We start from the raw sequence: 13,498 nt of genomic DNA on the forward strand, positions 1-13,498 counted from the left end.
TACGAACATGTCTTTATTGCTTTGTTTGTTACACCAGTTTGTAAGTGTTTAACATGTCTGGAAAATGTAGAACATTTACTTACATTTGTGCTTTACAGATGTAGATTTATTTGTAGTTTATACACACTGTAAATTAAATTTGATTCATCAAGAACTTTATTTTTGTTAGTACTAGTAATAAAAAAAGGTATTTTAATGAAGACTGAAAACAACACACTCTCCTTATCTCATTAATTTCATATGTATGTGGAAATCATTCCTTTCAATGTCCTTCTTCACCTCAGAATAGTAAGTTATATTCATTGTGCATTATAAATTATAGTACCGGTAGTAGTAGAAGTCGTAGTAGTAATATGTATTGTAGTAGTGGTGATATTATCATTGATATTATTACCTTTTTTTTAAAATCATTATTATTACAAAAATAATCTTGAAACTATATACATGTATTCTGCACGGGCCGCTAGCCGTAGTAGGGGCGGTGTCTGTTAGGCAAAGGGCTCATATCTCGGTCACATCGCCACACCAAATCCAAACTGAACGATTCTTGGCCATTCAGTGTAGAGTAAGATTTTTTTAAAAACTCTATATGTACGCTAGCTGTTGGTCTCTAGTCGTTCTGGTCGGTGTGAATGGGATATAGGTTTTATACATGATAATTGTTGACTTAGACAATGTTTGATTGAATACTTAAAACAATGCATGTTTTATGTTATCTCTATCTTGCATTAGCTCTCAGATTTAAAGGGCAGATGCCAGTCAACTTGATAGCTATTGATAGCGAAATGCTATATTTACCCAGTGCTGTGTTCTTGGTATATTTTAATCTAGACCCCCTAGCATGCTATATTGATCCATTTAATCATTAACGTCTTGAGTCATTAGCTATACAAACATAACGCCCGAGTCTCAGGCCATGCATATGCCATATGCCTACCCTAGAAAATGGGTTCGGTTTCGTTTTAAATATACCTGCATGTAGTATTGTTGTCTTGCTCATTGTGGGAGAGAGAAATGGAATAAAGAGAGCAATTATAAAGATGATTTGGGAATGAATAGAGAAAAGAAGAGAGAGAATATATTTGAAAAGATCCCCCAAGAAACTGTCAAGGATGGATAGATACCAACAAAATGAACGCCAGACAAATGTAACAAACGTCAGAAAGTAAGAGGGAAGGAAGAAGAGAAGGATTAGTGGAGGGGTGCATTAATTATTAAGAGCTAATGATTAATGAGTCGGTAGTAACCATGCACTTCAAGTGGAATCTATTGTAATGTGTCCCGATATTTCCAATCATTCTAAAGCAGTTATAATTATGCCAATCTCGCGGGAAACCTGGTGATCTCTAATCCATGTCCTAGATTGATTACCAAATTACAGTTAGGTTTATTGCTCTATACTGCTGTTCATTTAATGATCATGATTTTCATGCTTAATTTGAGTTTTATTTGATGAATTATTTATTTGCTGAATTCACCGCACTTTCCAAATGTAAATTAAGACGCACTTATTTACATGAGACAACCCTCCCTTCAACTGTCTAGCGACTCCCTCCCCCTCCTCCCACCCACGATATAAAAAGCAAGCTCATACCCGATGCTTATCATCTGCGTGTCAATACCTGCGTATCGTTGCACACTGATAAAGAATGCTGTGCTTTCTTAATAGCAATTAAATTGTCCGTCGTAAGACGTATAATATACATCGTTCAATCACAATCTTTGTCGGTTTAAACTGGATTTTGTGGAAGTTTGGGAAGCGAGTTATTCATTGGAACATGGACTAGCTGTCTCCAAAATGATGGCCCATTGATTCAGCGAGTCCAGATATATTTCAAGCGGTAGTTGAGAATGTAATAGTGCAGAGAGCAGACCGGGCCGGTATACCAACTTTGTGAACCAAAAAGTGCGTGGTACGTCTTCATGTTTGTTGTTACATTGATATTTTATCAGTTCTTTTGGAAGATAATGCGATGTCTCACTCTCAAGATACGAAATGAGTTTGAACTTTGGAATTGACTCGAACAGTTTTCAATCGGATTAAGCTCTGTGGAACCGACTGAAGGTGATGAGCCAAGGATATTTTCTTGGGTTACAATTTCAATGTCTTCTGTATATAAGAAGAAACGGAGCAGAATAATCTTTATGACTTTGTGTCTGTCCAAAATGAATATTGGAACCACATTTGGAGTAAATAGGCCTTCTTTGCATTACATTTTATGATACGTAGTTTGCTATACCGTAGCTTTCCTCTTCGTTTTTCGCGAACGTGTCAATTTTATCGGACAACCTTTCGCGCCATTTTTATCAAACGCTCTTGAAGCAGACGACATACTCGTTTCGCCGGGACGGGATTTATGCGACATGTTGTGGGTGGGCAGGCGATAGATATTGGATCGTGAATCAAAATCAGGAATGTGTTTTCAAAGGTGACTTCGCTGGACATTTTAAGTGAAGGTAATATACATAAACGTAAATCATACGTCTTTCATTGTAAAATCTATCAGCTGTGCTACTAACATTGGCTTTGAGTTATTGACTCTCGGTAGATTTGCTTTTCAATAGGCCTATAATCTCTACACTTCTCTCCTCCGTGCTCTCTATTCTAATTTTAATTTTTGGGGTGTTCATTTTAACACCTTCTCTCCATTTAACTTGTTCTTCCATTGCTTATTGCAACCTCTGTTATCTCCATTCGATATGATATTAATGTTAGTTGTTTTGATCTAAATACATACATGTACGTGCAGATAGTCAGTTACCCGCAAGAACTTAAGGTCATTTACTTACGGCCTTATCGCGGACAGCCGACGAGATTATATAACGCTATTAATTTCCAAAGAGGTTTCGATGAAATTAATCTTTTCTTAATCTCCCTCTTCCTCCACAATTGAAATTCATCTTCCTTTCTAAAAAGACTCTTTAATCCCTTCCCTAATGTGTGTCGTATATTCAGTTGTTTCCGGCTTTACTGTTCAAGTTACTTTTTTTCTTGGTGACTGTAGGCGTAGCCTCCAACTAAATTCCTTCCTTTCTCCAGGGGCGTCGCAAGAGGGGTGTGTGGGGGTGTCATACACTCCCATTCAAAGTGTTCCAGCGACGCCCCCAGCCATTCTCCACAATCACAATTTTCAGTCTGTCAAGCTCCTTTTCTCAGCTCTTGTGATGTTTTAGATGAATACAGACGAGCATCCAATACACTGTTTAACACTTTCCATGATAAAATTATATCTAAAAGAATAGAATATTACATAAATGAGTCTTATTTACGCGGGGTGTTCACAACTATGCGGGCCCCGCAATTATGGTTACCTCAGCAATTACCAGGTACCTATTTACACCTGGATGGGGGAGGGGGGGGGGGGAGGGGCAGGGTGGCACATGACATTGTGGATTAATATCTTGCCAGAAGATGTTAGTGCCAGCCTTGGATTCGAACCATCACCTTTAGAATTGAGAGTCAAGTGAATGAACCACTATACCACGGCTCCTTCACAATATTACGATACCGCCACGTGCGGAGGGTGGAGGTATATTTACCTCAAAACATATTTGTTCTTCAAACCTTCTTCATGTTCGTGCAGACAGGCACATTTATGATGGCGGTCGATCGAAATTTCCCGGATCTGGTAATTCTATAACCATTACCATACTAACCGTTAAGCTGGGGTATCGGTTTCTCTTGCCTTATACCATAGACGTAATACTCGCATGATAGGTTTGTAATTGTGCACACTTTTCCCCTCCTTGCACAACCTTAATTCTTGAACATGATGTAAGAAATCTATTTTATATCACATTGATTGCATTGCCATATACCAGAATTGTGTTATATTGATTATGTGTGTCTATAATATTGATATCCTCTAAAACTGTTATAGACATGAACTGGATAACACTAAAAAGCTGGCTATTCTTCCGATGTTGTTCAAACTCTTGTAGATCTTGTAATAGCAACTTTAGATACCTATGTTCAAGGGCGGCACCACGGGGGGGGCAGGGGTGCGGACGCCCCCTCCCTATCATTTGAAAAAAGGAAGAGGAAGGGAAGGAGAAGAAAGGAAAAGAAGGAGAAGAAAAGAAAAGGAAGGGGACGAGAAGGAGGAAGGCCAGGAGAAATATTTTCAATGTGCGAAACTGTGTATCCCATAATAATGGTCTAGTGGTTAGAATTCGGCGCTCTCACCGCCGCGGCCCGAGTTCGATTCCCGGTGTGGGAACGTTCTCTTTTTTTTTAAACTATCAAATGTAAATTATGACGTACGGGAAGGCGGGTGGAGAGGGACAAAAATAAAGATAGAGAAAATAAAGAAAAAGAGAGCGAAAGCGAGCCAAATCAGGCGATCAGATTTTATTAATAGACGCGTCATTATTACATTCACATTACCGGAATTTCAAACATTGGTTTACGATGAAAAACCTTTCACCAACTGAAAAAAAAATCATATTAATCCCTTGTATCTATTAAACCTTATGGCTGATTGTTCAATGGAAACGACAAATTCATCGATAACAACCCTTTTGAAAAATATGGTGACACCCCCCCCCCCTCCCCCACCCTGCGTTCTTGGCAAAAATTTTGCACCAAATCAAGCCATTTAAGCATCAATTAAAAAAAATTCGTCATCACCCTGCGTGGCGCGCCCATTCGCCCCCTAACAAAATAATCTGGCGCCGCCCCTGCCTATGTTGTTGTGTTTGCAGAGCTTTTTCAAAAGAAAACAAATCAGAATAAATCATCTAGCAGCTGGTTCATTGAACCCGCTGTCTATTTGCTTGTTTGGGGGCCAGCAACAAATCCATCCTTGATAGGTCAGTGAACTGAAAGACATGATGGAGATGGGAGTAATTTCCATCCATTACGGCTCAACTTGGCATCACATGTAGCCACGCCCCCTTCTCATTTTGTCCATCTCTACATACACATCCCGCTCAATATCTTCCTTTTTTTCTCGCTTTGTTTATATTTTTTAATCTAAGTGACACTGGGAATGAGAAGGGGGAATGGGAAGGGGGGTGGGAAGGGGGAGTGAGGAGGGTGTGTAAGGGATTTTGCGTCCGGACCAGACATAGAAGCTTGATTTTGTTGTTTTTCGATCTAGCTTGCCCCTCCACTTAAAATGCTGGTCACGCCCCCGGTCACGCCCCCTCACTTTCTCCATCCTTCACTCTTTATTTTGTTCTCATTTTCCTTTAAAAAAAATCTGTTTCTGCATTTCTGTCTATCTTGCTTACCCCCCCCCCCCCCAACCCTTCCAACCCCCCTCTCTCTCTCTCTCTCACACACACACACACACACACACACACTCTCTCTCTCTCTCTCTCTCTCTCTCTCTCTCACACACACACACACACATACACACACTCTCTCTTGCTCAATTTATCCTGACCAAGGAAGAGACCAAACCATTTTGCACAGGAAGCCAAGAAACCTCATCGCTTATAAAACATCGCGTATGTCTGATATATTTTACGCTAAACTGACCTCAGCCATCAGTTAGCCGACTCGACATCATAGACTGTGCACGTTTAGTTGAGTCCAGTCGGTAGACATCTATCTATTTTGTCCATGAGCTTCAGAGAATGAATACATCTATTTTTAGGTTTTATCGTAGAAGTTTGATTGATGTCAGCATTTACAATACAATAAAAGGTAGGCTTAATACAACCATTTCTATTTTTTTTTTATTCTCGCGCAACATGACGTTGAAGTAGTGTAAGAGAGAACTAAACCGATTCATTAATTGATTAAATGTATTAGGAGTATCTTTGTTACCCGAGTGATAGAGATCTAGTATAGCCTGCATTATGCATGACAGTAAACTTCTAGAATCTAGATCTATACATTTAGGTCCCATCCGATGGGCCTGATAATGAAATATCAAGGGCCCTCGTCAGATCATGGTATCGAACCATTGACCTACCGATGTGTGGATCAGTGTTCCATAACAACTAATCCATATTATTCACCACCTTATACAGTCAACTTCTCGGCGCAAAATTATAATGCGTTTGAATACTGATATTGGATCAGGCTGAATCATATTCAGGTGGAGTTCTAGTTTATCATGTTTAGATAGGGTGCACTTGGCATTTCGCATCATACAGGCACAGCTACCGCGAAGTGGGCTATTCTGCCATTATACATATATATAATACAATACCTACAATGTATTAGATGAAGCAGATTACAATGGTGGCAACTAATGGATGAAAATCAGTTGATGTTTTTTTAGGTTTAGGTTTGTATATTGTACCATACATGAAGGCCTTTATACTAAGTTAATCCGCAGTTGGCACAGGATATCCTTGATGCGCAATTTCCCATCTTAATTACTCCAAAAGTATACTACGGCAGGAAAATAGTGTAACCTGAATATGACATTGTAAAGTCATGAAACTCTTGTAGAATATTCATCCTAACTATCAATGATCCCACACCTCATAATTCTTGCATTTTTTTAAGGGCCCCATTCCTGTTGCACATTTTTTTCTTCTTCTTTTGTTTAAGGGGAAATATATTTCATAACAATAATAATTGTTATTGTCCACAAAATGTGAAAATATGCTTTCCATATGTCAAATGTCAACATTTATCTAATTACTAGTATGATATTGTTTAAACGTTCAATTTTTGAAAAATATTTTGTATATTATGTTGTATTGTTAAAATGTAATTTGATTTGTATATTTTGCAGCAGATATTAAATTAAATTCAAATTCAATTTAATAAGAAGTCCGAAAGAAACACCGCAAGGGATACATACATTTAAAACCAAGGTTATATCAAGCCGTTTTACCAGAAACAGTGTTATTTCATTTTCAAGATCTTTCGATCTCTTTTCTGGACTCTACATTCTGAACACCTTCGAATTTTTAAATAGGGCATATAGTGGCCCACAATGTAGAATTTAATATAGCAAATGAGGGGCAGCGCGGGGCAAAATGTATGGACTACTTGGAAAATCCCAGCTTTCTAAAGCGCGAATCGTTTTGGGGCCATTCCTCCCTACCCCCTACCCAACCCCCGTTAAAATTTAAAAAAAAACATGCGTTGCTGATATATACTATAAATATTTAGGCATTAATAAAGGAGGAGGCAATTCGCCGTTTTCGCCCTGCCATGGATACGCTGCATCCTAAATTCAATATCATAATAATTTATAAGATGAGCATTATAATTATTATGCTGGTTAAGATATTGAATAAAATATTTAATCCACACCTTTAGGTTTATTCTTAAGAGTTAAGAGCCTTTCATGCTTTCATTAATCAGTAACTGACATTAATCTCTTAAGATGAAGTTACCTTTTAACAAGACATAGTCCTATATCAAGAAGACAAAGTAATTTAGATCTTGAGACGGGGCTCGTGATACTTGTTGATTCTATATTATTAAGGACAAGATGTAAAATTTGATGAGAAGCGTCTCGCGTCTGTTTCATCAAGTACGTACTTCATTTCAAAGAGACGTAATGGGCTTAATCACAACACCAATTTCATCCTCTCTTCCATCTGTCCATTAAGGGCGTGCCGCATCCTTAAAAGAGAAGGGACGAAATGAGTTTGATGACGGCAACAAAGTGCATTCCATGATTCCCTGTTTCAGTGGCGGATAAAGGGGGGGGGGGACACAGTCGGCCCGTCCATTTTTAAAACATAAGTGACAGACATCCAGTACAGAAGTAAAAAAAATTATGCAGCCCCCTCCCTTGCCCCCCCCCCCCCCAGACTTTGAGGGTGATGCCTGTCAGAAGTTTATTTAGTGAAATGGACCTGAATATTTCTGACTTTTTTTTTGCTCATCAGCAAATTTTTTAGGAATTGTGTACCCCCTCTTTCACAAATTCCTGGATACGCTATTGTCTTCTCTCAATAAGGATGTACTTCATCTTAAAGAGAAGGGCTGAAATGGACTTGATTATAATTATGACGCCAGTTGGATGGAGCTGACCATCGGGTCACTTGATAACGGGAAGGAAATTAACCCAATCAATTTCTACTATTCTCGCTCTCAATGTTTCCGTCTTCTGCCTCTTACTTTCTCTCTCTTCATCTGCCTCCCATCCCCCTGTCCTTTCCCTACATATCTATATTTTCTCTCATCTCTCCCTCCCCTTCTCGTCCCATCTCCTTCTCGCTTTTACACTGCAAAAACAAGGGTGTTAAATTCAACACCGTGTGTGTTAATTTTAACACTTTCCCGGTATCTATATCGGAAAACACCAGCTGGTTTGAAATTAAATAATTCAATTCCACTCTTGGTGTTGAGGTAATTCCGCCTTTGGTGTTAAAATCTAACACAATTTCTTTCAACACCGTGGTGTGTAAAATTTAATCCTGATTTTTTTTGTTAAAATCAATACCAATGATTTAACACTTAATTCAAAGAATCCTGCGATGTCTGTTGGATTTAGTGGTAACATGTGTAACTTTTCTGTCTGCAGAACAAATTTTCACACTTAACGGCATGATTGCGCTGATGCAATAGGATATTCAGACCTTGACTAAAAATTTCATAACCACGATATCCCGAAGAAATTCTTGACAGCTAGCTCGCGCATGCGCATGCACGATACGACGTCATATCATTTGACAACTGTCGTCCAATGATTTTGCTCGAATCCACTAACTTAGGCGCATGCGCAAGTTCAACACCATAACACCAAGACTCGGAACATCAACCTGTAATTAAATATTTCGACACTCTGTTGGTGTTGAACGAACGTGAACGGACGTGAAATTAACACCAAGGGTGTTGATTTTTTCGTATTCCGTGCTGGTGTTAGAAATTTAACACCCTGGTTTTTGCAGTGTATGAATCTCTCTTAACCCTTCCTCAAGGATGAGTGAAGAAATGTGGTATCATTTGTTTTTCTGAAATTATCAATTAATTCGATTATTGATCCTTGCCAACATTTTATTTCTTCTCCTCTCTCTCTTATTTCAGAAAACACCCAATCTGTCAGACCTTAATTCTACTCGACCAGGGCGAATGATATGGAAACAGCTAGTAATCCCAAATTACGTGCGTTCTGGAAAAACGACGATTTCTGCAAATCAACATCGAGGCAATAGCTTATCGGACGACCGCCCTCTTCGTTCGGCACTTTTGGGCACATTCGGCTAATTTTCAGCACAGCTCTGTCTTTTGATATTGCAGTCTTTGCCGGTTATTTTAACAATGCTTTCAAGATATAGATATTCAGACACTGATGAATTAAAATAAAGTTTGAACAGTTCCCGAAGGTATTGAAACTGGGTCTTTACAAATGTGAAATTTACTTATACGAATTTTCTATCAACTGTACTATAATATGGTGAACATAATTGGATGACGAGAGAAAGGAGAATCAGTTAAGGGCTGCAAAGCTCGCTTCTTTTGTGGAATCAAGTGCTGCAGAATCATGATCCTCCCAAGTACATCAAACCCGTCGTATGATATGGGAGTTGAATACGATGTGTTCGACGTCAACACGACAAGCAATGGAACAAACGATGAGGACGTGGACATGTTTCCCACTCCGCGGTATGTCGGACGCTTCTTACAAACGGCCACCATGACCATCATCTTCGTGGCCGCGTTGCTAGGCAACATCTTGGTCATTCTCCTGTGCATGAAGAAGCCCAAAGAGCTAAAGGTGTCCCGTCGCCTAATACTTCACCTGGCCATCTTGAACCTCTGTATGACCATCCTGGTGCTACCGTCGGTCATTGTCTCTGCCGCGGCCCAAGAATGGGTGATGTCCAACGCTTGGTGTATGGCTCAGGGCTTCTGCAAGAATCTCTTCTGCGTTGCCATCATCCTCAACCTCGTCCTCATAAGTGGGGACCGGTATTTCTCGGTAGCCAAACCACTGCATTATCACTCAAGTGTCACCGTCAAGTACCATGGGATAATCCTAGGTGTCATATGGTTTTTGAGCACTTTAGTGGCACTTCCACCGTTGATCGGTTGGAACAAAATCTCGTACCACCCAAGCCGTTACATCTGCACTGGTAATTGGTCAGCGGATGATGTCAGTTACACACTCTTTATATTCCTGATTGGATTTGTCACTCCGTTTCTTTTGATGATGTTCGTCTACTGGACGATCTATCGCGCAGCTCGCCGACTCATGAAGCGCAAACAAGGACGTCGGCTGAGCCAGGACGTTACTGATTCAGGGTCCGGCTCAGGTGGGGGATCTGTCCGCGTAAGTTCTAACGCTCATCATTCATCCGAACAGAGCGGGGACAGTCGTAGCTCTTCGCGCCGCAATAGAAGTAGCATATTTAACCGAAACAGCAGCAAGCGCAGCAATCGTATCAACGTAACCGACGAATGGAAAATTGCGAAGACAGGTGTGATCGTGATGGCATCTTTCGTCATCTGCTGGTTGCCTTATTATATCGTTCTTATGGTTGACGCTGCGTATGGTTTTGGAACAACAGTTCCCCTTTCAATGCCTTATGCTTGGTGGGAATGCTTCGCCATGTGGATGGCACTTAGTAGCTGTGCCATCAATCCCTATGTCTACGTCTTGCGCAGTCCACCTATGCGCAAACAGGCAAGCAAGGCCGCCCATAATGTCCTTGCCCGCTGCAGACAATGTTGCGAAGAAGACTCGCGGACGATTCGCCGCCGCCAATCCGAGAAAACGGGACGCTATTCGTTTATGAGGATTAGCAACCGATTCAGCAGTCGCAAACGACCAACAAAGAAACAAAATGTTAAGGACAAGCATCCCCAGGCAAATGATAAACACGAACCTGAAGCGCAGCATATGATGCAGGAGAAAATAGATCCGAAGACGACTCCTCAAACAGTAGACCAGGTAGATGGGGTGCCACCGGAGGCCGAAATCGAACTCGTGTCTCACAGAAAGATAGACGTCTGAAACTGTGGTAGTATTGGTGAATAAACCCGTAAACTGCATGCTTACTGTTGTTTTGGCATCATGATTTAACGCAGCGTTTTATCAAGGAACAGTGAGAATGTAATGTGGTGTCAAGGCGGTAGGACACATCAGATATTAGGGGGCTTCTGTTTTTATATCATACTAAGAACTGCATCAAAAAGGTATTCATAAAATGTTTACAGTGTTGACATGGTTGATGATTTGATAAACACTGATGAAAAAAATGACTTGGTAAGACTATTTAGTGAAGAATTGTTGTTAACTGATGTGCCCCCTAAAAGAAACCAATCAAACTATAGAGGACCACAGAATCAACCTAGGCTCTACGGGGAAAGAGATTTGAGACTTTTTATTCTGATTTAAAATTCATTCAAAATCTACCGAATAGACCACATGTCTCTCCCATGGAGCGAGCCAGACATTTTCTGAACACTGAATTTGTATGTCAATAAATATTCCACCATGTAGAGGGAAGGATTATTAAGGGGTATACTTAAGGGTAGTTTTTCTAAATTGGTTATTGTCAAAGAAGTAGCTATCCGTGGTAGTTGTTTGAATTAAGGCAGTATGATCGTTTATTTTTCGCAAACTCAGCCCCGGAATGGAGTCAACTATTTTTAGATCGCTAACTCTACGTTGAATAAGCAAAATTATGGAAATTAATATTATCCCAAAAGTGTTGTACGGCTATATGTTTTTATGTTGCAGATTGTTCAGTGAATTGTGTTTAAAAAATAAAACTGACGATTACGAAATAAGTCTGTGTTTGTAAGCGTTTGGTGGTATACACAAACTGTCGGTTATGTTAATGATTTTGTGGTAAATAAATGTGGTCGTGAAAACACTGGAAAACATTAATTTCTTCTTTATTAAAACCTTCTAAACCTAGAACTAGATTATATACGTATTTAGCTCAAACATGTCAACGAAAAAAGTGCTTTGTTACTTTCTTAAATTGTATGAAGACTGGTAGCCTACCCGAAATGGGACAAAGGAAAGGCCGAAACATTGAAAGGGCAGAAAATGGGAGATGGAAAAGAAGATGGGAGGGAAGAAGGGAGAGAGGGAAAGAGAGAGAGAGAGAGGGTGGAGGGAATAAAGATAGAAAGGGGGAGAGGAAGGGGCGTAAAGGAGAGAGAGAGGAGAGAGAGAGAGAGAGAGGGGTGGAGGGGGAGGGAATAAAGATAGAAAGGGGGAGAGGAAGGGGCGTAAAGGAGAAAGAGAGAGAGAGAGAGGGTGGAGGGGGAGGGAATAAAGATAGAAAGGGGAGAGGAAGGGGCGTAAAGGAGAGAGAGAGAGAGGGAGAGAGAGAGAGAGGGTGGAGGGGGAGGGAATAAAGATAGAAAGGGGAGAGGAAGGGGCGTAAAGGAGAGAGAGAGGGAGAGAGAGGGTGGAGGGGGAGGGAATAAAGATAGAAAGGGGAGAGGAAGGGGCGTAAAGGAGAGAGGGAGAGAGAGAGAAAGGGTGAAGGGGGAGGGAATAAAGATAGAAAGGGGAGAGGAAGGGGCGTAAAGGAGAGAGAGAGAGAGAGAGGGGGGAGGGAATAAAGATAGGAAGGGGCGTTAAGGAGAAAGAGAGAGAGGGTGGAGGGAATAAAGATAGAAAGGGAGAGGAAGGGGCGTAAAGGAGAAAGAGAGAGAGAGAGAGGGTGGAGGGAATAAAGATAGAAAGGGGAGAGGAAGGGGCGTAAAGGAGAAAGAGAGAGAGAGAGAGGGTGGAGGGGGAGGGAATAAAGATAGAAAGGGGAGAGGAAGGGGCGTAAAGGAGAAAGAGAGAGAGAGAGGGTGGAGGGGGAGGGAATAAAGATAGAAAGGGGAGAGGAAGGGGCGTAAAGGAGAGAGAGAGAGGGTGGAGGGAATAAAGATAGAAAGGGGAGAGGAAGGGGCGTAAAGGAGAGAGAGAGAGAGAGAGAGGGTGGAGGGAATAAAGATAGAAAGGGGAGAGGAAGGGGCGTAAAGGAGAGAGAGAGAGAGAGAGAGAGAGAGAGGGTGGAGGGAATAAAGATAGAAAGGGGGAGAGGAAGGGGCGTAAAGGAGAGAGAGAGAGAGAGAGAGAGGAGTACTAATTCACTTTTGATTTTGATATCTAGATATTAGATAAAAAACAACAGTAGGCCTATTTATGCGGAAGGTCCAGAACCAAGGGATATCCTTATCGGCATTTACCACGCGGAGATTAACGCAGGAAATTATACCTTCCCCTTCCCGTCCTTTTTTTATATTTACTTTTTAATATATCTATAACTGTGTTGATAAATCGAGACAACTCCTGACGTCCACCCCTTTCGCCACTCGTATTTTCCAGCACATGTGCCATCAGGCATGTCAAGGGCGCAATTCAGTTCAGGGAGTATTGTGGCGACCGCGACCTATTATAGTTATCTATCAAAATTGTATTTCTATTATTTAAATCCCATATTTTTTGCAATAATTACGATGCAGTATCGTTACCATGCAAGGGTGATTTCCCGTGGGTGTTGCGTTGGGGGAGGCGTTGCCTTATTGTATCAACACGTACCCCCCCCCCCCCCCCCAATGGCCTGTCCACCCGTTACTTGTATAACAGTACTGCCCTACTTTTTCCTTGGAAATATTATA

General features: G+C 40.9%; 1 protein-coding gene across 1 annotated transcript; it reads left to right on the forward strand.

The window, feature by feature from the left end:
* The first annotated feature begins 9,298 nt into the window (after positions 1–9,298).
* Positions 9,299–11,789, forward strand: LOC100893874 (octopamine receptor). Its single transcript, XM_003723271.3, has one exon. It carries the CDS (start codon positions 9,408–9,410, stop codon positions 10,878–10,880), a length of 1,473 nt encoding a protein of 490 aa, XP_003723319.2. The 5' UTR covers positions 9,299–9,407; the 3' UTR covers positions 10,881–11,789.
* The last annotated feature ends 1,709 nt before the right edge of the window (positions 11,790–13,498 follow it).

This window comes from Strongylocentrotus purpuratus, unplaced genomic scaffold (assembly GCF_000002235.5).
Source record: "Strongylocentrotus purpuratus isolate Spur 01 unplaced genomic scaffold, Spur_5.0 spur5_scaffold_11, whole genome shotgun sequence".
Lineage (NCBI taxonomy): Eukaryota > Metazoa > Echinodermata > Echinoidea > Camarodonta > Strongylocentrotidae > Strongylocentrotus > Strongylocentrotus purpuratus.

Excerpts from the sequence above, each read along its gene's own strand:
- LOC100893874 (XM_003723271.3), top strand. The coding sequence starts at position 9,408 with ATGATCCTCCCAAGTACATCAAACCCGTCGTATGATATGGGAGTTGAA.